Here is a 27,744-nt window from a genome sequence, read left to right as displayed (position 1 = left end):
ATTTTGGGGTCCTCCACCCCCAATACAACTTTGGGGTCCCTCCAATCCCCATTGGGGTCAATGGAAGAGACCCAAAAATGGCGGCCAAATTTGGGTGAAATTTCTGCCATTTTGGGTCAAATTTGGGTCAAATTTCTGCCATTTTGGGTCAATTTGGGTCAAATTTGGGACATTTTGGGCCAATTTGAGTCAAATTTGGGACATTTTGGGGTAAATTTGGGACATTTTGGGGTCCTCCACCCCCACTCTCTCCTTGGGGCCAACATCGGCGACCCAAACGGGGCCCAAATTTGCGTCAAATTTCTGCCATTTTGGGTCAATTTGGGTCAAATTTTGTATACTTTGGGTCAATTTAGGTCAAATTTGGGACATTTTGGGCCAATTTGAGTCAAATTTGGGACATTTTGGGTCAAATTTGGGACATTTTGGGGTCCTCCACCCCCACTCTCTCCTTGGGGCCAACATTGGCGACCCAAACGGGGCCCAAATTTGGGTCAAATTTCTGCCATTTTGGGTCAAATTTGGGTCAAATTTCTGCCATTTTGGGTCAAATTTGGGTCAAATTTCTGCCATTTTGGGGCATATTTGGGGCATTTAAGTTCAAATTTGGGACATTTTGGGTCAAATTTGGGGCATTTTGGGGTAAATTTGGGACATTTTGGGGTCCTCCACCCCCACTCTCTCCTTGGGGCCAACATCGGCGACCCAAACGGGGCCCAAATTTGGGTCAAATTTCTCCCATTTTGGCTCAAATTTGGCCCAATTTGGTTCTCCTCACTGCCCAAATCCCCCCCCCATATTTCACCCCCCACCCCCCAAAAAAAACCCCAAATAAAAACCCCAAAATCCCCCCCCAAACCCCACTGCTCCCCCCATTCCCCAACCAACCCCAAAAACCCGACCGAAATCGGGTGAAAAAACCCCAAAAAACGGCAAAGTCCGAACAAAAGGGAGGAGGGGGGAAAAGGGGGGTGGGGTGGGGGTTATATATGGGGTGTCGTGGGGGGCGGTTTTGGGGTGGCTTTGGGGTCACTTTCTCTTCTTTTTAGGGGCGGCCCCACGCAGGCTGTGGGACGCGGCCTTCCTCTTCCTGCCCCGCCCGCGCTCCTCCTCCTCCTCGTATTGGCTCTCACGGTCGGCTTTTCGGGGTGAGAAAAAGGGATTTTTGGGGTCGCGGGGCGTAGACCCACACTGACACCCCCCATAGACCCCATTGACCCCCATAGACCCCTATGACCCCATAGACCCCTATGACCCCATAGACCCATTGACCCCACAGACCCCCATTGACCCCATAGACCCCATGACCCCATAGACCCCCATAGAGCCCATTGACCCCATAGACCCCAATGTCCCCGTTGACTCCATAGACCCATATTGACCCCATAGACCCCAATGACCCCATAGACCCCCATAGACCGCCATAGACCCCATAGACCACCATTGACCCCACAGAACCCAATGACCCCATAGACCCACATTGACCCCATAGACCCCATTGACCCCCATAGACCCCAATGACCCCATAGACCCCTATGACCCCATAGACCCATTGACCCCAATGACCCCATAGACCACCATTGACCCCATAGACCCCAATGACCCCATAGACCCACATTGACCCCATAGAGCCACTGACCCCAATGACCCCATAGACCCACATGGACCCCATAGACCCCCATAGACCCCAATGACCCCATACGCCCATTGGCCCCATAGACCCATTGACCCCAATGTCCCCGTTGACCCCATAGACCCATTGACCCCACAGACCCCCATTGACCCCATAGACCCCCATAGACCTCTATGACCCCAGAGACCCCTATGACCCCATAGACCCCTATGACCCCATAGACCCACATTGACCCCATAGACCAAATTGACCCTATAGACCCCCAATGATCCCAATGACCCCATAGACCCATTGACCCCACAGACCCCCATAAAGACCAATGACCCCATAGACCCCTATGACCCCATAGACCCATTGACCCCACAGACCCCCATTGACCCCATAGACCACCAATGTCCCCATAGACCACCATTGACCCCAATGTCCCCGTTGACCCCATAGACCCCAATGACCCCATAGACCTCTATGACCCCATAGACCCATTGACCCCAATGTCCCCATTGACCCCACAGACCCCCATTGACCCCATAGACCCCAATGACCCCATAGACCCATTGACCCCACAGACCCCCATTGACCCCATAGACCCCAATGACCCCATAGACCCCTATGACCCCATAGACCCCAATGACCCCATAGACCCCCATTGACCCCATAGACCACCAATGACCCCATAGACCTCAATGACCCCATAGACCCCATAGACCACCATAGAGCCCATTGACCCCATAGAGCCACTGACCCCAATGACCCCATAGACCCACATGGACCCCATAGACCCCTATGACCCCATACACCCATTGGCCCCATAGACCCATTGACCCCAATGTCCCCGTTGACCCCATAGACCCATTGACCCCACAGACCCCCATTGACCCCATTGACCCCCATAGACCACCAATGTCCCCATAGACCACCGTTGACCCCATAGACCCCAATGACCCCATAGACCCACATTGACCCCAATGACCCCAGTGACCCCCATAGACCCCAATGACCCCATAGACCCCTATGACCCCATAGAGCCACTGACCCCATAGACCCCCATAGAGCCCATTGACCCCATAGACCCCAATGTCCCCGTTGACTCCATAGACCCATATTGACCCCATAGACCCCAATGACCCCATAGACCCACATTGACCCCATAGAGCCATTGACCCCAATGCCCCCATTGACCCCACAGACCCCATTGCTCCCATTGACCCCAATGTCCTCATTGACCCCAAAGTCCCCATTGACCCCAACGTCCCCATTGACCCCACAGACCCCATTGACCCCACAGACCCCATTGACCCCAACGTCCCCATTGCTCCCATTGACCCCCTTAACCCCACAGACCCCACTGACCCCAACGTCCCCATTGACCCCATAGACCCCAATGTCCCCATTGACCCCAACGTCCCCATTGACCCCACAGACCCCATTGACCCCATTCACCCCAACGTCCCCATTGACCCCACAGACCCCATTGACCCCAATGCCCCCATTGACTCCATTGACCCCGCTGACCCCAACGTCCCCATTGACCCCATAGACCCCAATGTCCCCATTGACCCCAAAGTCTCCATTGACCCCATTGACCCCAATGTCCCCATTGACCCCACAGACCCCATTGACCCCAACGTCCCCAATGCCCCCATTGCTCCCATTGACCCCAACGTCCCCATTGACCCCAACGTCCCCATTGACCCCATAGACCCCACAGACCCCACTGACCCCAACGTCCCCATTGACCCCACAGACCCCATTGACCCCAAAGTCTCCATTGACCCCATTGACCCCAATGTCCCCGTTGACCCCAATGCCCCCAAAGTCCCCATTGACCCCACAGACCCCAAAGTCCCCATTGACCCCACAGACCCCATTGACCCCGAAGTCCCCATTGACTCCAATGACCCTAAAGACCCCATAGACGCCAACGTCCCCATTGACCCCATAGACCCCAATGTCCCCATTGACCCCAACGTCCCCATTGACCCCACAGACCCCATTGACCTCAACGTCCCCATTGACCCCATTGCTCCCATTGACCCCAACGTCCCCAATGCCCCCATTGCTCCCATTGACCCCAATGTCCCCATTGACCCCACAGACCCCACTGACCCCATTGACCCCACAGACCCCATTGCTCCCATTGACCCCAACGTCCACATTGACCCCAACGTCCCCATTGACCCCATTGACCCCAATGCCCCCATTGCTCCCATTGACTCCAATGCCCCCATTGCTCCCATTGACCCCAACGTCCCCATTGACCCCAACGTCCCCATTGACCCCATAGATCCCATTGACCCCACAGACCCCATTGACCCCAACGTCTCTATTGACCCCATTGCTCCCATTGACCCCAAAGTCCCCATTGACCCCACAGACCCCATTGACCCCAACGTCCCCATTGACCCCATTGACCCCAATGTCCCCGTTGACCCCAATGCCCCCAAAGTCCCCATTGACCCCAACGTCCCCATTGACCCCATTGCTCCCATTGACCCCAACGTCCCCATAGACCCCAATGTCCCCATTGACCCCAACATCCCCACTGACCCCACAGACCCCAAAGTCCCCATTGACCCCAACGTCCCCATTGACCCTAATGCCCCCAAAGTTCCCATTGCTCCCATTGACCCCACTGTCCTCACAGACCCCATTGACCCCAACGTCCCCATTGACCCCACAGACCCCACTGACCCCATTGACCCCAAAGTCCCCATTACTCCCATTGATCCCAATGTCCCCATTGACCCCAAAGTCCCCATTGACCCCATTGACCCAAATGCCCCCAAAGTCCCCAAAGTCCCCATTGCTCCCATTGACCCCATTGACCCCAACGTCCCCACTGACCCCATAGACCCCAATGTCCCCATTGACCCCAACGTCCCCATTGACCCCACTGACCCCATAGACCCCAATGTCCCCATTGACCCCACAGACCCCATTGACCCCACAGACCCCATTGCTCCCATTGACCCCAAAGTCCCCACTGACCCCAACGTCCCCATTGACCCCAATGCCCCCATTGCTCCCATTGACCCCAATGCCCCCATTGCTCCCATTGACTCCAATGCCCCCATTGCTCCCATTGACCCCAACGTCCCCATTGACCCCAACGTCCCCACTGACCCCACAGACCCCAAAGTCCCCACTGACCCCACAGACCCCACAGACCCCAAATCCCACCTTTGCGTGCCTCCTCCTCCAGCTCATCCCAATCCTTGCCGCTCTCCTCCTCGCTGCCCAGCGACTCCTTGGAATATTCTGGGTCAAAAAAGGCCAAAATCGGTTCATTTCGGCTTCGGGGATCCGACCCCAAATCCCGGCATCCAAACGGGCGCCTTCGGGGTCTTCAAAGCAGCATTTTGGGGTCAAATCTATGGGGTTTTGGGGCTGGGGGACCTCAGTTTCTTGGGGGTGAAGTTTATGGGATTTCGGGTCTTCGGAATCCCCGTTTTAGGGGATTTATGGGATTTTGAGTCTTCGGAATCCCCGTTTTAGGGGATTTATGGGATTTGGGGTCTTCAGAATCCCCGTTTTAGGGGATTTATGGGATTTCGGGTCTTCGGAATCCCCGTTTTAGGGGATTTATGGGATTTGGGGTCTTCGGAATCCCCGTTTTAGGGGATTTATGGGATTTGGGGTCTTCGGAATCCCCATTTTAGGGGATTTATGGGATTTTGGGTCTTCGGAATCCCCGCTTTAGGGGATTTATGGGATTTTGAGTCTTCGGAATCCCTGTTTTAGGGGATTTATGGGATTTGGGGTCTTCGGAATCCCTGTTTTAGGGGATTTATGGGATTTGGGGTCTTCGGAATCCCCGTTTTAGGGGATTTATGGGATTTGGGGTCTTCGGAATCCCCGTTTTAGGGGATTTATGAGATTTGGGGTCTTCGGAATCCCCGTTTTAGGGGATTTATGGGATTTGGGGTCTTCAGAATCCCCGTTTTAGGGGATTTATGGGATTTGGGGTCTTCAGAATCCCCGTTTTAGGGGATTTATGGGATTTCGGGTCTTCGGAATCCCCATTTTAGGGGATTTATGGGATTTTGGGTCTTCGGAATCCCTGTTTTAGGGGATTTATGGGATTTCGGGTCTTCGGAATCCCCATTTTAGGGGATTTATGGGATTTTGGGTCTTCGGAATCCCCGCTTTAGGGGATTTATGGGATTTTGAGTCTTCGGAATCCCTGTTTTAGGGGATTTATGGGATTTGGGGTCTTCGGAATCCCTGTTTTAGGGGATTTATGGGATTTGGGGTCTTCGGAATCCCCGTTTTAGGGGATTTATGGGATTTGGGGTCTTCAGAATCCCCGTTTTAGGGGATTTATGAGATTTGGGGTCTTCGGAATCCCCGTTTTAGGGGATTTATGGGATTTCGGGTCTTCGGAATCCCCGTTTTAGGGGATTTATGGGATTTGGGGTCTTCAGAATCCCGTTGTAGGGGATTTATGGGATTTCGGGTCTTCGGAATCCCCGTTTTAGGGGATTTATGGGATTTCGGGTCTTCGGAATCCCCGTTTTAGGGGATTTATGGGATTTTGGGCCTTCGGAATACCCATTTTTAGGGTCCAACTTTATGGGATTTGGGGTCGTCTGAATCCCATTTTTGGGGTCCTGAGAAACTCAACTTTTTGGGGTCAAACTCTTCAATTTTGGGGTCCAACTTTATGGGATTTCGGGTCTTCAGAGTCCCCATTTTTTGGGGTCCAACTTTATGGGATTTCGGGTCTTCAGAATCCCATTTTTGGGTCCAACTTTATGGGATTTCGGGTCTTCAGAATCCCATCTTTTGGTCAAAATTTATGGGATTTCGGGTCTTTGGAATCCCATTTTTGGGTCCAACTTTATGGGATTTCGGGTCTTTGGAATCCCCATTTTTGGGCTCCAACTTTATGGGATTTGGGGTCTTCAGAATCCCAATTTTGGAGATTTATGGGATTTTGTAGATTTATGGGATTTTGAGGCTTCGGAATGTCATTTTTTGGTCAAAATTTATGGGATTTCGGGTCTTCGGAATCCCATTTTCGGGTCAAACTTTATGGGATTTTGGGTCTTCAAAATCCCAATTTTGGGGATTTATGGGATTTTGGAGATTTATGGGATTTTGAGGCTTCGGAATATCATTTTTTGGGTCCAACTTTATGGGATTTCGGGTCTTCAGAATCCCATTTTTGGGTCCAACTTTATGGGATTTTGGGTCTTTGGAATCCCCATTTTTGGGTCCAACGTTATGGGATTTCGGGTCTTCGAAATCCCAATTTTGGGGATTTATGGGATTTTGGAGATTTATGGGATTTCGAGGCTTCGGAATATCATTTTTTGGTCAAAATTTATGGGATTTCGGGTCTTCGGAATCCCATTTTCGGCTCAAACTTTATGGCATTTCGGGTCTTCGGAATCCCCATTTTTGAATCCAACTTTATGGGATTTTGGGTCTTTTTGGGGTGGGATTTGGGGTCTTTTTTGCTCACCCGACTCTTCGGCCTCGGAGGAGTAATCCTCGTCGCTGTCCTCCTCCTCTTCCTCGTAGTCCTCCTCAGAGGGGTTGAAGGTCTCATCCTCCATCTCCGACTCCGACTCCCCCACCTCCGCCTCGCTGCCCTAAAACGGCCCCAAAACGACCCCAAATTCGACCCCAAATGGCCCTAAAATGGCCCTATAGGGCTCTGGTGGGTCCAATGGGGTCAAATGGACCCAAAATGGCCCCAAAATGGCCCCAATGGGGTCAAAATGGCACCCGAGTGGCCCCAAAGGATCTCCAATGGGTTCCGCTGTCACCAATGACCCCAAAATGGCCCTAAACGGCCCCAAAATGGCCCCAAATTCGACCCCAAACGGCCCTAAAATGGCCCTATAGGGTTCTGGTGGGCCCAATGGGGTCAAATGGACCCAAAGTGGCCCTAAAATGGCCCCAATGGGGTCAAAATGGCACCAGAGTAGCCCCAAAAGAACTCCAATGGGTTCCGCTGCCAACAATGGCCCCAAAACGACCCCAAATGGCCCCAAAAGGACCCCAAATTCGACCCCAAATGGCCCTAAAATGGCCCTATAAGGTTCTGGTGGGTCCAATGGGGTCAAATGGACCCAAAGTGGCCCTAAAATGGCCCCAATGGGGTCAAAATGGCACCCGAGTAGCCCCAAAAGAACTCCAATGGGTTCCGCTGCCAACAATGGCCCCAAAACGACCCCAAATGGCCCCAAAAGGACCCCAAATTCGACCCCAAATGGCCCTAAAATGGCCCTATAAGGTTCTGGTGGGTCCAATGGGGTCAAATGGACCCAAAGTGGCCCTAAAATGGCCCCAATGGGGTCAAAATGGCACCAGAGTGGCCCCAAAAGAACTCCAATGGGTTCCGCTGCCAACAATGGCCCCAAAACGACCCCAAATGGCCCCAAAAGGACCCCAAATTCAACCCCAAACGGCCCTAAAATGGCCCTATAGGGTTCTGGTGGGCCCAATGGGATCAAATGGACCCAAAATGGCCCCAAAATGGCCCCAATGGGGTCAAAATGGCACCCGAGTGGCCCTAAAGGATCTCCAATGGGTTCCGCTGTCACCAATGACCCCAAAATGGCCCTAAACGGCCCCCAAATGGCCCCAAATTCGACCCCAAACGGCCCTAAAATGGCTCTATAGGGCTCTGGTGGGCCCAATGGGGTCAAATGGACCCAAAATGGCCCCAAAATGGCCCCAATGGGGTCAAAATGGCACCCGAGTGGCCCCAAAGGATCTCCTATGGATTCCGCTGTCAGCAATGGCCCCAAAATGGCCCCAAAAGGGCCCAAAATGGCCCCAAATTCGACCCCAAATGGCCCTAAAATGGCCCTATAAGGTTCTGGTGGGTCCAATGGGGTCAAATGGACCCAAAGTGGCCCTAAAATGGCCCCAATGGGGTCAAAATGGCACCCGAGTGGCCCCAAAAGAACTCCGATGGGTTCCACTGCCAACAATGGCCCCAAAACGACCCCAAATGGCCCCCAAAGGACCCCAAATTCGACCCCAAATGGCCCTATAGGGTTCTGGTGGGCCCAATGGGGTCAAATGAACCCCAAGTGGTCCCAATGGGGTCAAAATGGCACCAGAGTGGCCCCAAAGGATCTCCTATGGGTTCCAGTGTCACCAATGGCCCCAAAATGGCCCCAGAACGACCCCAAATTCAACCCCAAACGGCCCTAAAATGGCCCTATAGGGTTCTGGTGGGCCCAATGGGGTCAAATGGACCCAAAGTGGCCCCAATGGGGTCAAAATGGCACCCGAGTGGCCCCAAAAGAACTCCGATGGGTTCCACTGCCAACAATGGCCCCAAAACGACCCCAAATGGCCCCAAAAGGACCCCAAATTCGACCCCAAACGGCCCTAAAATGGCCCTATAAGGTTCTGGTGGGTCCAATGGGGTCAAATGGACCCAAAATGGCCCCAATGGGGTCAAAATGGCACCCGAGTGGCCCCAAAAGAACTCCGATGGGTTCCGCTGTCAACAATGGCCCCAAAATGGCCCCAAACGGCCCCAAAACGACCCCAAATGGCCCCGAATTGGCCCTATAGGGTTCTGGTGGCCCCAACGGGGTCAAAATGGCACCCGAGTGGCCCCAAAAGAACTCCTATGGGAGTCCCCATCGCCCCCACTGACCCCATAGATCCCATTCCCCCATAGATCCCATTGACCCCAATGCCCTCATTGACCCCATCGCCCCCACTGACCCCATAGATCCCATTGCCCCCATCACCCCCATCGACCCCACTGACCCCATTGACCCCATCGCCCCCATTGACCCCAACGCCCCTACTGACCCCATTGACCCCAACGCCCCTACTGACCCCATTGACCCCAATACCCCCATTGACCCCATCGCCCCCATTGCCCCCATCGTCCCCATTGACCCCATCGCCCCCATTGACCCCAAAGTCCCCATTGACCCCATCAGCCCCATTGACCCCATCACCCCCATTGACCCCATCGCCCCCATTGCCCCCATTGACCCCATAGAACCCATTGACCCCAACGCCCCCATTGACCCCAATACCCCCATTGACCCCATCGCCCCCATTACCCCCAATGACCCCAATGCCCCCATTGCCTCCATCACCCCCATTGACCCCATCGCCCCCATTGCCCCCATCAGCCCCAATGCCCCCATCGCCCCCAACACCCCCATCGACCCCAATACCCCCATCGCCCCCACTGACCCCATTGCCCCCATCGCCCCCATTGACCCCAACGCCCCCATCGCCCCCAACACCCCCATTGTCCCCATCGCCCCCAATGACCCCAGTGCCCCCATTGCCCCCAATGACCCCATAGATCCCACTGACCCCATCGCCCCCATCGCCCCATTGCCTCCAATGCCCTCATTGCCCCCATTGACCCCATCAACCCCATCGCCCCCACTGACCCCATTGACCCCATCACCCCCACTGACCCCATCGCCCCCATCGCCCCTATTGACCCCATCGCCCCCATTGACCCCAATGCCCCCATCGCCCCCACTGACCCCAATGCCCCCATCGCCCCCATTGCCCCCAACGCCCCCATTGCCCCCAACGCCCCCATCACCCCCATTGACCCCAAAGTCCCCATTGACCCCATTACCCCCATTGACCCCAACACCCCCAATGCCCCCATCGCCCCCATCGCCCCCATCGCCCCCATCGACCCCACTGACCCCAACACCCCCAATGCCCCCATCGCCCCCAACACCCCCATCGACCCCATACCCCCATCGCCCCTATTGACCCCATACCCCCCCCCCGACCCCATAACCCCCTCACCTCCCCCTCGGGTTCCAGGAAGCTCCACCCCCCCTGCTCAAAGAATCCTTCGGGGTCGTCCACGATGGTCTTCATGATTTTGGTCCAGTTGAGGGACTGCACCCCTTCCGTGTACTTCAGATCGCAGGAGCTGTGGGGACAGCGACCCCAAAAACCCATTTTGGGGCGAAACCGGGGCGTTTCGGGGCTCCCCCGTAAGGAAGGGGTGAAAAAGAAGCCCCTTTAAGGGGGGGCTTCGCAAAGGAACGGGGTTGGATTGGAGTTTTGGGGTCTTTGGGGGGGCGGATTTGGGGGTTTTGGGGAGCGCGGCGTTTTGGGGTCGTCGGAATGGCAAATATGGGGGGTTTGGGGGGCTTCAGAATGGGGAAGTTTGGGGTTTTGGGGTCTTCAGAATCCCAAATATGGGGGTTTTAGGGGGCTTCAAAATGGGGAAGTTTGGGGTTTTGGGGTCTTCAGAAGGACAACGTTTGGGGTTTTGGGGTCTTCAGGAGGGCAACGTTTGGGGTTTGGGGTCTTCAGAATGGGGAAGTTTGGGGTTTTGGGGTCTTCAGAATCCCAAATATGGGGGTTTTGGGGTCTTCAGAATGGGGAAGTTTGGGGTTTTGGGGTCTTCAGAATCCAAAGTGTGGGGTTTGGGGTCTTCAAAATGGTGAAGTTTGGGGTTTTGGGGTCTTCAGAACCCCAAATAAAGGGGTTTTGGGGTCTTTAGAAGGACAACGTTTGGGGTTTTGGGGTCTTTGGGTCTTCAGAATGGCAAAGTTTGGGGTTTTGGGGTCTTCAGAATCCCAAATATGGGGGTTTTGGGGACTTCAGAATCCCAAATATGGGGTTTTGCGGTCTTCAGAATGGCAAAGTTTGGGGTTTTGGGGTCTTCAGAACCCCAAATAAGGGGGTTTTGGGGTCTTTAGAAGGACAACGTTTGGGGTTTTGGGGTCTTTGGGTCTTCAGAATGGCAAAGTGTGGGGTTTGGGGGCTTCAGAATGGGGAAGTTTGGGGTTTTGGGGTCTTCAGAATCCCAAATATGGGGGTTTTGGGGTCTTTAGAAGGACAACGTTTGGGGTTTTGGGGTCTTTGGGTCTTCAGAATGACAATGTTTGGGGTTTTGGGGTCTTCAGAATCCCAAATATGGGGGTTTTGGGGGGCTTCAGAATGGGGAAGTTTGGGGTTTTGGGGTCTTCAGGAGGGCAACATTTGGGGTTTTGGGATCTTCAGAAGGACAACGTTTGGGGTTTGGGATCTTCAGAAGGACAACGTTTGGGGTTTGGAGGTCTTTGGGTCTTCAGAATGGCAAAGTTTGGGGTTTTGGGGTCTTCAGAATGGCAAAGTTTGGGGTTTTGGGGTCTTTGGGTCTTCAGAATGGCAAAGTTTGGGGTTTTGGGGTCTTCAGAAGGACAACGTTTGGGGTTTTGGGGTCTTTGGGTCTTCAGAACGGCAAAGTTTGGGGTTTTGGGGTCTTCAGAATACCAAATATGAGGGTTTTTGGGGGCTTCAGAATGGGGAAGTTTGGGGTTTTGGGGTCTTTGGGTCTTCAGAATGACAATGTTTGGGGTTTTGGGGTCTTCAGGAGGGCAACGTTTGGGGTTTGGGGTCTTCAGAAGGACAACGTTTGGGTTTTTGGGGTCTTTGGGTCTTCAGAATTACAATGTTTGGGGTTTTGGGGTCTTCAGAATGACAACGTTTGGGGTTTTGGGGTCTTTGGGTCTTCAGAATGGCAAAGTTTGGGGTTTTGGGGTCTTCAGAACCCCAAATAAGGGGGTTTTGGGGTCTTTAGAAGGACAACGTTTGGGGTTTTGGGGTCTCTGGGTCTTCAGAATGGCAAAGTTTGGGGTTTTGGGGTCTTCAGAATCCCAAATATGGGGGTTTTGGGGTCTTTAGAAGGACAACGTTTGGGGTTTGGGTCTTTGGAATCCATACTTGGGGATTTTGGGGTCTTCAGAAGGACAACATTTGGGGTTTGGAGGTCTTTGGGTCTTCAGAATGGCAAAGTTTGGGGTTTTGGGGTCTTCAGAAGGACAACGTTTGGGGTTTTGGGGTCTTTGGGTCTTCAGAACGGCAAAGTTTGGGGCTTTGGGGTCTTCAGAATACCAAATATGGGGTTTTGGGGTCTTCAGAAGGACAACGTTTGGGGTTTTGGGGTCTTTGGGTCTTCAGAATGACAATGTTTGGGGTTTTGGGGTCTTCAGAATGACAACGTTTGGGGCTTTGGGGTCTTTGGGACCCCAAAGCTTTGGGTTTTTGGGGTCTTCGGGACCCCAAAGTTTGGGGCATTTATTGGGTTTTTGGGCGGAAATGTTGGGTTTTTGGGCGGAAATGTTGGGTTTTTGGGCAGAAATGTTGGGTTTTTGGGGCTTTTTGAGGCACGGGTTGGGTTTTGGGGTGGAAATGTGGTGTTTTGGGGTGGAAATGTTGGGTTTTGGGGTGGAAATGTTGGGTTTTGGGGGCACTTGTTGGGTTTTGTGGCAGAAATGTTGGGTTTTTGGGGCTTTTTGAGGCACGGGTGGGGTTTTGGGGTGGAAATGTTGGGTTTTTGGGGCTTTTTGGTGCATGGGTGGGGTTTTTGGGTGGAAATGTTGGGTTTTTGGGTGGAAATGCTGGGTTTTTGGGCGGAAATGTTGGGTTTTTGGGCAGAAACGTTGGGTTTTTGGGGGCTTTTTGAGGCACGGGTTGAGTTTTTGGGCGGAAATGTTGGGGTTTTGGGACACTTGTTGGGTTTTTGGGTGGAAATGTTGGGTTTTGGGGGCTTTTTGAGGCACGTGTTGGGTTTTGGGGTGGAAATGTTGCGTTTTTGGGGCACTTGTTGGTTTTTGGGTGGAAATGTTGGGTTTTTGGGGCTTTTTGGGGCTTTTTGGGGCATGGGTGGGGTTTTTGGGTGGAAATGTTGGGTTTTGGGGGCTTTTTAGGGCATGGGTGGGGTTTTTGGGTGGAAATGTTGGGTTTTTGGGGCACTTGTTGGGTTTTTGGGTGGAAATGTTGGGTTTTTGGGGCTTTTTGAGGCACGGGTTGGGTTTTGGGGTGGAAATGTTGGGTTTAGGGTGGAAATGTTGGGTTTTGGGGGCACTTGTTGGGTTTTTGGGTGGAAATGTTGGGTTTTGGGGCCTTTTTAGGGCATGGGTGGGGTTTTGGGGTGGAAATGTTGGGTTTTTGGGGCACTTGTTGGGTTTTTGGGTGGAAATGTTGGGTTTTGGGGCTTTTTGAGGCACGGGTTGGGTTTTGGGGTGGAAATGTTGGGTTTTTGGGTGGAAATGCTGGGTTTTTGGGCGGAAATTTTGGGTTTTTGGGGCATTTTGAGGCACGGGTTGGGTTTTTGGGTGGAAATGTTGGGGTTTGGGGGCACTTGTTGGGTTTTTGGGTGGAAATGTTGGGTTTTGGGGCTTTTTGGTGCACAGGTGGGGTTTTGGGGTGGAAATATTCTGTTTTTGGGTGGAAACGTTGGGTTTTTGGGCCTTTTTAGGGCATGGGTGGGGTTTTGGGGTGGAAATGTTGGGTTTTTGGGTGGAAATGTTGGGTTTTGGGGAGGAAATGTTGGGTTTAGGGTGGGAATGCTGGGTTTGGGGGCAGAAATGTTGGGTTTTGGGGCAGAAATGTTGGGTTTTGGGGCAGAAATGTTGGGTTTTGGGGCGGAAATGTTGGGTTTTGGGGCGGAAATGTTGGGTTTTTGGGGCTTTTTGAGGTACGGGTTGGGTTTTGGGGTGGAAATGTTGGGTTTTTGGTTCACTTGTTGGGTTTTTGGGAGGAAATGTTGGGTTTTTGGGGCTTTTGGGGGCACGGGTTGGGTTTTGGGGCGGAAATGTTGGGTTTTTGGGTGGAAATGTTGGGTTTTGGGGCCTTTTTAGGGCATGGGTGGGGTTTTGGGGTGGAAATGTTGGGGTTTTGGGGCACTTGTTGGGTTTTTGGTTGGAAATGTTGGGTTTTTAGGGCTTTTGGGGGCACGGGTGGGGTTTTGGGGTGGAAATGTTGGGTTTTTGGGTGGAAATGTTGGGTTTTTGGGTGGAAATGTTGGGTTTTTGGGTGGAAACGTTGGGTTTTTGAGGCTTTTTGAGGCACGGGTTGGGTTTTGGGGTGGAAATGTTGGGTTTTTGGTTCACTTGTTGGGTTTTTGGGTGGAAATGTTGGGTTTGGGGGCCTTTTTAGGGCATGGGTGGGGTTTTTGGGCGGAAATGTTGGGTTTTTGGGTGGAAACGTTGGGTTTTCGAGGCTTTTTGAGGCACGGGTTTGGTTTTGGGGTGGAAATGTTGGGTTTTGGGGGCACTTGTTGGGTTTTTGGGTGGAAATGTTGGGTTTTTGGGGCTTTTGGGGGCACAGGTTGGGTTTTGGGGTGGAAATGTTGGGTTTTTGGGCGGAAATGTTGGGTTTTTGGGGGCTTTTTGGGGCACGGGTGGGGTTTTTGGGTGGAAATGTTGGGTTTTTGGGTGGAAACGTTGGGTTTTCGGGGCTTTTTGAGGCACGGGTGGGGTTTTTGGGTGGAAATGTTGGGTTTTTGGGGAGAAATGTTGGGTTTTTGGGGCTTTTTGAGGCACGGGTTGGGTTTTGGGGTGGAAATGTTGGGTTTTGGGGGCACTTGTTGGGTTTTGTGGCAGAAATGTTGGGTTTTGGGGGCTTTTTGGTGTACAGGTTGGGTTTTGGGGTGGAAATGTTGGGTTTTTGGGCGGAAATGTTGGGTTTTTGGGCCTTTTTAGGGCATGGGTGGGGTTTTGGGGTGGAAATGTTGGGGTTTTGGGGCACTTGTTGGGTTTTTGGTTGGAAATGTTGGGTTTTTGGGGCTTTTGGGGGCACGGGTGGGGTTTTGGGGTGGAAATGTTGGGTTTTTGGGCGGAAATGTTGGGTTTTGGGGGCACTTGTTGGGTTTTTGGGTGGAAATGTTGGGTTTTTGGGGCACGGCTGGGGTTTTTGGGTGGAAATGTTGGGTTTTTGGGCAGAAATATTGGGTTTTTGGGCGGAAATGCTGGGTTTTCGGGGCTTTTTGAGGCACGGGTTGGGTTTTGGGGTGGAAATGTTGGGTTTAGGGTGGGAATGGTGTGTCACTCACTTGAGCCACTCCTTTATGGGGTCGAGGGAAGCCACGGGGATGGCGTTGATCATGGTCACTTTGCGGCTGTAGTCCTTGTAGACGATGACCATGTCGAAGTTCTTCAGGTGGAATTGGACCCTCTCAAAGTGGATCAGCTCCACCTCGTCCAGCGTCACCACGAAGGGAGGCTTTTGGGGGTGAAAAAAAAAGACTTTTTAGGGATTTGTGGGGTTGTTTTTTTTGTCACTTAACCCCCAATCCACGGGACCCCCCGCCCCATAAAAAAAAGGTGAGGATTGAGGCCAAAAATGGGGGGGGGGGGTCTCACCCATTCGGTGCAGTTGACCAACGCGCTGCTGGTGGGTTGGAGGAGGCAGGTGCTGCGGTAGGGGGCGCCGTTGAAGCTGGGTTGGGGGGCAGAGAAGGGGTGATTTTTGGGGGGTGAATGGGGGGTCTTGGGGGGGAAACGTCGGGTCTTGGGGTCAGGAAATGGGGTATGGGGGGAAATGTGGGGTTTTGGGGGGGAAATGATGGGGTTTGGGGGGGATATGTTGGGTTTTGGGGGCAAAAATTGGGGTATGGGGTCAAGAAATTGGGGTATGGGGGGGAAAATGTTGGGGTTTGGGGTCAAAGATTGGGGAACGGGGCGAAATGTTGGGTTTAGGGGGGGAAACGTTGGGTTCTGGGGTAGAACGTTGGGTTTTGGGGGCAGAATGTTCGGGTTTGGGGGGGAAATGTTGGGTTTTGGGGGGAAATGTCGGGTTTTGGGGTCAAAGATTGGGGTATGGGGTGAAATGTTGGGTTTAGGGGGGGAAATGTTGGGGTATGGGGGGGAACGTTGGGTTTTGGGGTAAAAGATTGGGGTACGGGGCGAAATGTTGGGTTTTGGGGGGAAATGATGGGGTTTGGGGGCAGAAATTGGGGTATGGGGTAGAACATTGGGTTTTGGGGTCAAGAAATGGGGTATGGGGGGGAAATGTGGGGTTTGGGGGGGAAACGTTGGGTTTTGGGGTCAAAGATTGGGGTTTGGGGGGGGGACATGTGGGGTTTTGGGGGAAAGCTTGGGTGGGGTCAAGAAATTGTGGGGTGGGGGTAAAATGTTGGGGTTTGGGGGGGAAAGGTCGGGTTTTGGGGTCAAAGATTGGGGTACGGGGTGAAATGTTGGGTTTAGGGGGGGAAATGTTGGGGTATGGGGGGGAACGTTGGGTTTTGGGGTCAAGAAATGGGGTATGGGGGGGAAATGTGGGGTTTGGGGTCAAGGTTGGGTTTTGGGGTGGAAACGTTGGGTTTTTGAGGCAGAAAAGTGACGTTTTGGGGCTCTGGGTGGGTTCTGGGGGTGGGTAAGGGGCTTTTTGGGGCCCTGATGGGGTTTTGGGGGGCATGGATGGGGTTTTGGGGCAGAATGTTGGGTTTTGGGGTAGAATGTTGGGTTTTGGGGTAGAACGTTGGGTTTTTGGGTAGAATGTTGGGTTTTGGGGTGGAAATGTTGGGTTTTGGGGTGGAAACGTTGGGTTTTTGGGGCAGAATGTTGGGATTTGGGGTAGAACGTTGGGTTTTGGGGTAGAATGTTGGGTTTTTGGGTGGAAACGTTGGGTTTTTGGGGTGGAAAAGTGGGATTTGGGGTAGAACGTTGGGTTTTTGTGGCAAAAAAGTGGCATTTGGGGTAGAATGTTGGGTTTTGGGGTAGAATGTTGGGTTTTGGGGGCACGGATGGGGCTTTGGGGTGGAAATGTTGGGTTTTGGGGTAGAATGTTGGGTTTTTGGGGCACGGATGGGGTTTTTGGGTGGAAATGTTGGGGTTTTGGGGCAGAATGTTGGGTTTTGGGGTAGAATGTTGGGTTTTTGGGGCACGAATGGGGTTTTTGGGTGGAAATGTTGGGTTTTTGGGTGGAAATGTTGGGTTTTGGGGGCAGAAAAGTAGGATTTGGGGTAGAACGTTGGGTTTTTGGGGCACGGATGGGGTTTTTGGGTGGAAACGTTGGGTTTTTGGGGTAGAATGTTGGGTTTTTGGGGCAGAATGTTGGGTTTTGGGGGGCATTTATGGGATTTTTGGGTGGAAACGTTGGGGTTTTGGGGCAGAAAAGTGGGATTTGGGGTAGAACGTTGGGTTTTGGGGTAGAATGTTGGGTTTTGGGGTAGAATGTTGGGTTTTGGGGTGGAAACGTTGGGTTTTTGAGGCAGAAAAGTGACGTTTTGGGGCTCTGGGTGGGTTCTGGGGGTGGGTAAGGGGCTTTTTGGGGCCCTGATGGGGTTTTGGGGGGCACGGATGGGGTTTTGGGGCAGAAAAGTGGGTTTTTGGGTGGAAATGTTGGGTTTTTGAGGGCATAAAAGTGGGATTTGGGGTAGAACGTTGGGTTTTGGGGTAGAATGTTGGGTTTTGGGGTAGAATGTTGCGTTTTTGGGGCAGAATGTTGGGTTTTTTGGGGGCATTTATGGGGTTTTTGGGTGGAAATGTTGGGGTTTGGGGTAGAATGTTGGGTTTTTGGGTGGAAATGTTGGGTTTTTGGGGCAGAAAAGTGCGATTTGGGGTAGAATGTTGGGTTTTTGGGGCACGGATGGGGCTTTGGGGTGGAAATGTTGGGTTTTGGGGTAGAATGTTGGGTTTTGGGGTAGAATGTTGGGTTTTGGGGGGCATTTATGGGATTTTTGGGTGGAAACGTTGGGGTTTTTGGGGCAGAAAAGTGGGATTTGGGGTAGAACGTTTTGTTTTAGGGTAGAATGTTTGGTTTTGGGGTGGAAACGTTGGGTTTTTGGGGCAGAAAAGTGGGATTTGGGGTAGAATGTTGGGTTTTTGGGGCACGGATGGGGTTTTGGGGTGGAAATGTTGGGTTTTTGGGTGGAATGTTGCGTTTTTGGGTGGAAATGTGGGGTTTTTGGGGCAGAAAAGTGGGATTTGGGGTAGAATGTTGGGTTTTTGGGGCACGGATGGGGTTTTGGGGTGGAATGTTGGGTTTTTGTGTGGAAAAGTTCGGTTTTTGGGGCAGAAAAGTGACGTTTTGGGGCTCTGGGTGGGTTCTGGGGGTGGGTAAGGGGCTTTTTGGGGCCCTGATGGGGTTTTGGGGGGCAAGGATGGGGTTTTGGGTGGAAATTTTGGGTTTTTGGGGTAGAATGTTGGGTTTTTGGGGTAGAATGTTGGGTTTTGGGGTGGAAACGTTGGGTTTTTGGGGCAGAAAAGTGGGATTTGGGGTAGAATGTTGGGTTTTGGGGGCACGAATGGGGCTTTGGGGTGGAAATGTTGGGTTTTGGGGTAGAATGTTGGGTTTTTGGGTAGAATGTTGGGTTTTTGGGGGCATTTATGGGGTTTTTGGGTGGAAATGTTGGGTTTTGGGGTAGAATGTTGGGTTTTTGGGTGGAAATGTTGGGTTTTTGGGGCAGAAAAGTGCGATTTGGGGTAGAATGTTGGGTTTTTGGGGCACGGATGGGGCTTTGGGGTGGAATGTTGGGTTTTGGGGTAGAATGTTGGGTTTTGGGGTAGAATGTTGGGTTTTGGGGGGCATTTATGGGGTTTTTGGGTGGAAATGTTGGGGTTTGTGGTAGAATGTTGGGTTTTTGGGTGGAAACGTTGGGTTTTTGAGGCAGAAAAGTGACGTTTTGGGGCTCTGGGTGGGTAAGGGGCTTTTTGGGGCCCTGATGGGGTTTTGGGGGGCACGGATGGGGTTTTGGGGGGCTCACCCCAGCTCCCGGAAGGGCACCTCGAACTCGAGCTCCTCCTTGGTCAGAGCCTCCACTTTCTCTATGAAGTTCTTGAAGGCCGTCTTCAGTTTGTGCCTCATCTCCCGTTCCATCTGCACCCCAAAAACGACCCCAAAACCCCCCCCAAAATGAGACTCAAAACTACCCCAAAAAGAGCCCCAAAATACCCCAAAAAGAGACTCAAAAATACCCCAAAAAGAGCCCTAAATTACCCCAAAAAGAGACTCAAAAATACCCCAAAAAGAGCCCTAAAATACCCCCAAAAGAGCCCTAAAATACCCCAAAAAGAGCCCTAAAATACCCCAAAAAGAGCCCCAAAATACCCCAAAAAGAGCCCTAAAATACCCCAAAAAGAGCCTCAAAATACCCCAAAAAGAGCCCTAAAATACCCCAAAAAAGAGCCCCAAAATACCCCAAAAAGAGACTCAAAAATACCCCAAAAAGAGACTCAAAAATACCCCAAAAAGAGCCCTAAAATACCCCAAAAAGAGCCTCAAAATACCCCCAAAAACAGCCCCAAAATACCCCAAAAAGAGCCTCAAAAATACCCCAAAAAGAGACTCAAAATACCCCAAAAAGAGCCCCAAAATACCCCAAAAAGAGACTCAAATACCCCAAAAAGAGCCCTAAAATACCCCAAAAAGAGCCCTAAAATACCCCAAAAGAGCCCCAAAATACCCCAAAAAGAGCCCCAAAATACCCCAAAAAGAGACTCAAAAATACCCCCAAAAGAGCCCCAAAATACCCCAAAAAGAGCCCTAAAATACCCCCAAAATACCCCAAAAAGAGACTCAAAATACCCCCAAAAGAGCCCCAAAATACCCCAAAAAGAGACTCAAAAATACCCCCAAAAGAGCCCCAAAATACCCCAAAAAGAGACTCAAAAATACCCCCAAAAGAGCCCTAAAATACCCCAAAAAAGAGCCCCAAAATACCCCAAAAAAGAGACTCAAAAATACCCCAAAAAGAGCCCCAAAATACCCCAAAAAGAGCCCTAAAATACCCCAAAAAGAGCCCCAAAAATACCCCAAAAAGAGCCCCAAAATACCCCAAAAAGAGCCCCAAAATACCCCAAAAAGAGACTCAAAAATACCCCAAAAAGAGCCCTAAAATACCCCAAAAAGAGCCCCAAAATACCCCAAAAAGAGCCCCAAAATACCCCAAAAAGAGCCCCAAAATACCCCAAAAAGAGCCCTAAAATACCCCAAGAAGAGCCCCAAAATACCCCAAAAAGAGCCCTAAAATACCCCAAAAAGAGACTCAAAATACCCCAAAAAGAGCCCCAAAATACCCCAAAAAGAGCCCCTCAAAATACCCCAAAAAGAGCCCCAAAATACCCCAAAAAGAGCCCTAAAATACCCCAAAAAGAGCCTCAAAAATACCCCAAAAAGAGCCCTAAAATACCCCAAAAAAGAGCCCCAAAATACCCCAAAAAGAGCCCTAAAATACCCCAAAAAGAGACTCAAAATACCCCAAAAAGAGCCCTAAAATACCCCAAAAAGAGCCTCAAAATACCCCAAAAAGAGACTCAAAATACCCCAAAAAGAGACTCAAAAATACCCCCAAAAGAGCCCCAAAATACCCCAAAAAGAGACTCAAAAATACCCCCAAAAGAGCCCTAAAATACCCCAAAAAGAGCCCCAAAATACCCCAAAAAAGAGCCCCAAAATACCCCAAAAAGAGCCCCCAAAAATACCCCCAAAAAGAGCCCCAAAATACCCAAAAGAGACTCAAAAATACCCCAAAAGAGCCCTAAAATACCCCAAAAAGAGCCCTAAAATACCCCAAAAAGAGCCCCAAAATACCCCAAAAAGAGCCTCAAAATACCCCAAAAAGAGCCCTAAAATACCCCAAAAGAGCCCCAAAATACCCCAAAAAAGAGCCCCAAAATACCCCAAAAAAGAGACTCAAAAATACCCCAAAAAGAGCCCTAAAATACCCCAAAAAGAGCCCCAAAATACCCCAAAAAGAGCCTCAAAATACCCCAAAAGAGCCCCAAAATACCCCCAAAAAAGCCCCAAAATACCCCCAAAAGAGCCCCAAAATACCCCAAAAAGAGCCCCAAAATACCCCAAAAAGAGACTCAAAAATACCCCAAAAAGAGCCCCAAAATACCCCAAAAAGAGCCCCAAAATACCCCAAAAAGAGCCCTAAAATACCCCAAAAGAGCCCCAAAATACCCCAAAAAGAGCCCCAAAATACCCCAAAAAGAGCCTCAAAATACCCCAAAAAGAGCCCTAAAATACCCCAAAAAGAGACTCAAAAATACCCCCAAAAGAGCCCTAAAATACCCCAAAAAGAGCCCTAAAATACCCCCAAAAAGAGCCTCAAAATACCCCAAAAAAGAGCCCCAAAATACCCCAAAAAGAGCCCTAAAATACCCCAAAAAGAGCCCTAAAATACCCCAAAAAAGAGCCTCAAAATTACCCCAAAAAAGAACCCCAAAATTACCCCAATGAAAGAACCCCAAAATCCCCCAAACCCCCAAAATTCCCCCCCAAACCCCCCAAAATGACCCCAAATCCCCCCAAAATGACCCCAAAATGACCCCAAATCCCCCCAAAATGACCTCAAATCCCCCCAAAATGACCCCAAAAATGCCTCCAAATCCCCCCCAATCTCCCCCAAAACCCCCCCTAAATGACCCCAAAGCCCCCCTAAATGACCCCAAATGACCCCAAAACCCCCCTAAATGACCCCAAACCCCCTCAAAACAACCCCAAATGACCCCAAACCCCCCCTAAATGACCCCAAATCCCCCCCAAATCCCCCAAATTGACCCCAAAATGACCCCAAATCCCCCCTAAACCGCCCCTATATGACGCCAAAGCCCCCCTAAATGACTTCAAATCCCCCCTATATGACTCCAAATCCCCCCTATATGACCCCAAACCCCCTCAAAACGACCCCAAAGGACCCCAAATGACCCCAAAGGACCCCAAACGACCCCAAAACCCCCCAAAGGACCCCAAATTCCCCCACCTGCTCAGCATAGAGGTCGTCTCTGTCGTGCATGTGCTGATGCTTGCCCAGATCCGTGGTGATTTCCCCCCCAAAATGACCCCAAATCCCCCCCCAAATGACCCCAAAACCCCCCTAAATGACATCAAATGACCCCAAGGCCCCCCTAAATGACCCCAATCCCCCCCAAAGCCCCCAAAGTGACCACAAAATGCCCCCAAATCCCCCCAGAATGCCCCCAAATCCCCCCAAAACCTCCCCTATATGACCCCAAAGCCCCCCTAAATGACCCCAAAGCCCCCTCAAAACGACCCCAAATGACCCAAAAACCCCCCTAAATGACCCCAACGCCCCCGTAAATGACCCCAATCCCCCCCAAACCCCCCAAGGTGACCCCAAAATGCCCCCAAATCCCCCCAGAATGCCACCAAATCCCCCCAGAACCTCCCCTATATCCCCCCAAAGCCCCCCTAAATGACCCCAACGCCCCCTCAAAACGACCCCAAATGACCCCAAATTCCCCCTAAATGACCCCAAATGACCCTAAAGCCCCCCAAAACCCCCCAAAGGACCCCAAATTCCCCCACCTGCTCAGCACAGAGGTCGTCTCTGTCGTGCATGTGCTGATGCTTGCCCAGATCCGTGGTGATTTCCCCCCCAAAATGACCCCAAATCCCCCCCCAAATGACCCCAAACGCCCCCTAAATGACCCCAAACCCCCCCAAGGCCCCCCTAAATGACCCCAATCCCCCCCAAAGCCCCCAAAGCGACCCCAAAATGACCCCAAATCCCCCCAGAATGCCCCCAAATCCCCCCAAAACCTCCCCTATATGACCCCAAAGGCCCCCTAAATGTCCCCAAAGCCCCCTCAAAACGACCCAAAGGACCCCAAAACCCCCCTAAATGACCCCAAAGCCCCCCAAAATGACCCCAATCCCCCCCAAATCCCCCAAAGTGACCCCAAAATGCCCCCAAATCCCCTCAGAATGCCACCAAATCCCCCCAAAACCTCCCCTATATGACCCCAAATCCCCCCCAAATCCCCCAAAGTGACCCCAAAATCACCCCAAATCCCCCATAAACCGCCCCTATATGACCCCAAAGCCCCCCTAAATGACTTCAAATCCCCCCTATATGACACCAAAGCCCCCCTATATGACACCAAAGCCCCCCTATATGACACCAAAGGACCCCAAACGACCCCAAAGGACCCCAAATTCCCCCACCTGCTCAGCATAGAGGTCGTCTCTGTCGTGCATGTGCTGATGCTTGCCCAGATCCGTGGTGATTTCCGCCCCAAAATGACCCCAAATCCCCCCCCAAATGACCCCAAACGCCCCCTAAATGACCCCAAACCCCCCCAAGGCCCCCCTAAATGACCCCAATCCCCCCCAAATACCCCAAAGTGACCCCAAAGTGACCCCAAATCCCCCCAGAATGCCCCCAAATCCCCCCAAAACCTCCCCTATATGACCCCAAATCCCCCCTAAATGTCCCCAAAGCCCCCTCAAAACGACCCAAAGGACCCCAAAACCCCCCTAAATGACCCCAAAGCCCCCCTAAATGACCCCAATCCCCCCCAAAGCCCCCAAAGCGACCCCAAAATGACCCCAAATCCCCCCAGAATGCACCCAAATCCCCCCAAAACCGCCCTTATATGACCCCAAAGCCCCCCTAAATGACCCCAAAGCCCCCTCAAAACGACCCCAAATGTCCCAAAAACCCCCCTAAATGACCCCAATCCCCCCCAAAGCCCCCAAAGCGACCCCAAAATGACCCCAAATCCCCCCAGAATGCCCCCAAATCCCCCCAAAACCGCCCCTATATGACCCCAAAGCCCCCCTAAATGACCCCAACGCCCCCTCAAAACGACCCCAAATGACCCAAAAACCCCCCTAAATGACCCCAAACCCCCCCAAATCCCCCAAAGTGACCCCAAATCCCCCCAGAATGCCCCCAAAGCCCCCCAGAACCCCCCCTATGTGACCCCAAATCCCCCCTGAATGACCCCAAAGCCCCCTCAAAACGACCCCAAATGACCCCAAAACCCCCCTAAATGACCCCAAATCCCCCCAAATCCCCCAGTGACCCCAAAATGACCCCAAATCCCCCCAAAACCGCCCCTATATGACCCCAAAGCCCCCCTAAATGACTTTAAATCCCCCCTATATGACACCAAAGCCCCCCTATATGACACCAAAGGACCCCAAACGACCCCAAAAGACCCCAAAAGACCCCAAATTCCCCCACCTGCTCAGCATAGAGGTCGTCTCTGTCGTGCATGTGCTGATGCTTGCCCAGATCCGTGGTGATTTCCGCCCCAAAATGACCCCAAATCCCCCCCCAAATGACCCCAAACGCCCCCTAAATGACCCCAAACCCCCCCAAGGCCCCCCTAAATGACCCCAATCCCCCCCAAATACCCCAAAGTGACCCCAAAGTGACCCCAAATCCCCCCAGAATGCCCCCAAATCCCCCCAAAACCTCCCCTATATGACCCCAAATCCCCCCTAAATGTCCCCAAAGCCCCCTCAAAACGACCCAAAGGACCCCAAAACCCCCCTAAATGACCCCAAAGCCCCCCTAAATGACCCCAATCCCCCCCAAAGCCCCCAAAGCGACCCCAAAATGACCCCAAATCCCCCCAGAATGCACCCAAATCCCCCCAAAACCGCCCTTATATGACCCCAAAGCCCCCCTAAATGACCCCAAAGCCCCCTCAAAACGACCCCAAATGTCCCAAAAACCCCCCTAAATGACCCCAATCCCCCCCAAAGCCCCCAAAGCGACCCCAAAATGACCCCAAATCCCCCCAGAATGCCCCCAAATCCCCCCAAAACCGCCCCTATATGACCCCAAAGCCCCCCTAAATGACCCCAACGCCCCCTCAAAACGACCCCAAATGACCCAAAAACCCCCCTAAATGACCCCAAACCCCCCCAAATCCCCCAAAGTGACCCCAAATCCCCCCAGAATGCCCCCAAAGCCCCCCAGAACCCCCCCTATGTGACCCCAAATCCCCCCTGAATGACCCCAAAGCCCCCTCAAAACGACCCCAAATGACCCCAAAACCCCCCTAAATGACCCCAAATCCCCCCAAATCCCCCAGTGACCCCAAAATGACCCCAAATCCCCCCAAAACCGCCCCTATATGACCCCAAAGCCCCCCTAAATGACTTCAAATCCCCCCTATATGACACCAAAGCCCCCCTATATGACACCAAAGGACCCCAAACGACCCCAAAGGACCCCAAACGACCCCAAAGGACCCCAAACGACCCCACCTGCTCAGCACAGAGGTCGTCTCTGTCGTGCATGTGCTGATGCTTGCCCAGATCCGTGGTGATTTCCCCCCCAAAATGACCCCAAATCCCCCCCCAAATGACCCCAAACGCCCCCTAAATGACCCCAAACCCCCCCAAGGCCCCCCTAAATGACCCCAATCCCCCCCAAATCCCCCATGTGACCCCAAAATGACCGCAAATCCCTCCAGAATGCCCCCAAAGCCCCCAAAACCTCCCCTATATCCCCCCAAATCCCCCCTATATGACCCCAACGCCCCCTCAAAACGACCCCAAATGACCCCAAACCCCCCCTAAATGACCCCAAATCCCCCCCAAATCCCCCAAATCCCCCAAAGTGACCCCAAAATGACCCCAAATCCCCCCAAAACCTCCCCTATATGACCCCAAAGCCCCCCTAAATGACTTCAAATCCCCCCTAAATGACTTCAAATCCCCCCTAAATGACACCAAAGCCCCCCAAAGGACCCCAAAGGACCCCAAAGGACCCCAAAGGACCCCAAATTCCCCCACCTGCTCAGCATAGAGGTCGTCTCTGTCGTGCATGTGCTGATGCTTGCCCAGATCCGTGGTGATTTCCCCCCCAAAATGACCCCAAATCCCCCCCCAAATGACCCCAAACGCCCCCTAAATGACCCCAAACCCCCCCAAGGCCCCCCTAAATGACCCCAATCCCCCCCAAATCCCCCAAAGTGACCCCAAAATGCCCCCAAATCCCCTCAGAATGCCACCAAATCCCCCCAAAACCTCCCCTATATGACCCCAAATCCCCCCTATGACCCCAAACCCCCTCAAAACAACCCCAAATGACCCCAAACCCCCCCAAATGACCCCAAATCCCCCCCAAATCCCCCAAAGTGACCCCAAAATCACCCCAAATCCCCCGTAAACCGCCCCTATATGACCCCAAAGCCCCCCTAAATGACTTCAAATCCCCCCTATATGACACCAAAGCCCCCCTATATGACACCAAAGCCCCCCTATATGACACCAAAGGACCCCAAACGACCCCAAAGGACCCCAAAACCCCCCAAAAGACCCCAAATTCCCCCACCTGCTCAGCATAGAGGTCGTCTCTGTCGTGCATGTGCTGATGCTTGCCCAGATCCGTGGTGATTTCCCCCCCAAAATGACCCCAAATCCCCCCCCAAATGACCCCAAACGCCCCCTAAATGACCCCAAACCCCCCCAAGGCCCCCCTAAATGACCCCAATCCCCCCCAAATCCCCCAAAGTGACCCCAAAATGCCCCCAAATCCCCTCAGAATGCCACCAAATCCCCCCAAAACCTCCCCTATATGACCCCAAATCCCCCCTATGACCCCAAACCCCCTCAAAACAACCCCAAATGACCCCAAACCCCCCCAAATGACCCCAAATCCCCCCCAAATCCCCCAAAGTGACCCCAAAATCACCCCAAATCCCCCGTAAACCGCCCCTATATGACCCCAAAGCCCCCCTAAATGACTTCAAATCCCCCCTATATGACACCAAAGCCCCCCTATATGACACCAAAGCCCCCCTATATGACACCAAAGGACCCCAAACGACCCCAAAGGACCCCAAAACCCCCCAAAAGACCCCAAATTCCCCCACCTGCTCAGCATAGAGGTCGTCTCTGTCGTGCATGTGCTGATGCTTGCCCAGATCCGTGGTGATTTCCCCCCCAAAATGACCCCAAATCCCCCCCCAAATGACCCCAAACGCCCCCTAAATGACCCCAAACCCCCCCAAGGCCCCCCTAAATGACCCCAATCCCCCCCAAAGCCCCCAAAGCGACCCCAAAATGACCCCAAATCCCCCCAGAATGCCCCCAAATCCCCCCAAAACCGCCCCTATATGACCCCAAAGCCCCCCTAAATGACCCCAAAGCCCCCTCAAAACGACCCCAAATGACCCAAAAACCCCCCTAAATGACCCCAAACCCCCCCAAATCCCCCAAAGTGACCCCAAATCCCCCCAGAATGCCCCCAAAGCCCCCCAGAACCCCCCCTATCTGACCCCAAAGGCCCCCTAAATGTCCCCAAAGCCCCCTCAAAACGACCCCAAATGACCCCAAAACCCCCCTAAATGACCCCAAATCCCCCCAAATCCCCCAGTGACCCCAAAATGACCCCAAATCCCCCCAAAACCGCCCCTATATGACCCCAAAGCCCCCCTAAATGACTTTAAATCCCCCCTATATGACACCAAAGCCCCCCTATATGACACCAAAGGACCCCAAACGACCCCAAAAGACCCCAAAAGACCCCAAATTCCCCCACCTGCTCAGCATAGAGGTCGTCTCTGTCGTGCATGTGCTGATGCTTGCCCAGATCCGTGGTGATTTCCCCCCCAAAATGACCCCAAATCCCCCCCCAAATGACCCCAAACGCCCCTAAA

The 27,744-nt window shown here is 52.6% G+C and overlaps 1 protein-coding gene across 1 annotated transcript in view; it reads right to left on the bottom strand.

The window, feature by feature from the left end:
* Window positions 1-356: 356 nt before the first annotated feature.
* SUPT16H (SPT16 homolog, facilitates chromatin remodeling subunit) overlaps window positions 357-27,744 on the bottom strand; it is a 101,596-nt gene continuing 74,208 nt past the window's right edge. The window contains exons 17-24 of the mRNA XM_040656815.2: window positions 22,083-22,196; window positions 19,080-19,192; window positions 15,736-15,811; window positions 15,426-15,595; window positions 10,400-10,529; window positions 7,101-7,230; window positions 4,814-4,891; window positions 357-1,139 (exon numbers count right to left, since the gene is read on the bottom strand). Of these exons, the coding sequence (XP_040512749.1) occupies window positions 1,030-1,139; window positions 4,814-4,891; window positions 7,101-7,230; window positions 10,400-10,529; window positions 15,426-15,595; window positions 15,736-15,811; window positions 19,080-19,192; window positions 22,083-22,196 (921 nt within the window). The 3' untranslated portion in view covers window positions 357-1,029. The remainder of the gene's footprint in view (window positions 1,140-4,813; window positions 4,892-7,100; window positions 7,231-10,399; window positions 10,530-15,425; window positions 15,596-15,735; window positions 15,812-19,079; window positions 19,193-22,082; window positions 22,197-27,744) is intronic.

This window comes from Gallus gallus (assembly GCF_016699485.2).
Source record: "Gallus gallus isolate bGalGal1 chromosome 35 unlocalized genomic scaffold, bGalGal1.mat.broiler.GRCg7b 35_unloc1, whole genome shotgun sequence".
Lineage (NCBI taxonomy): Eukaryota > Metazoa > Chordata > Aves > Galliformes > Phasianidae > Gallus > Gallus gallus.
Note: the sequence above shows the minus strand (reverse complement) of the source record. Positions and strands in the feature narration are given on the sequence as shown.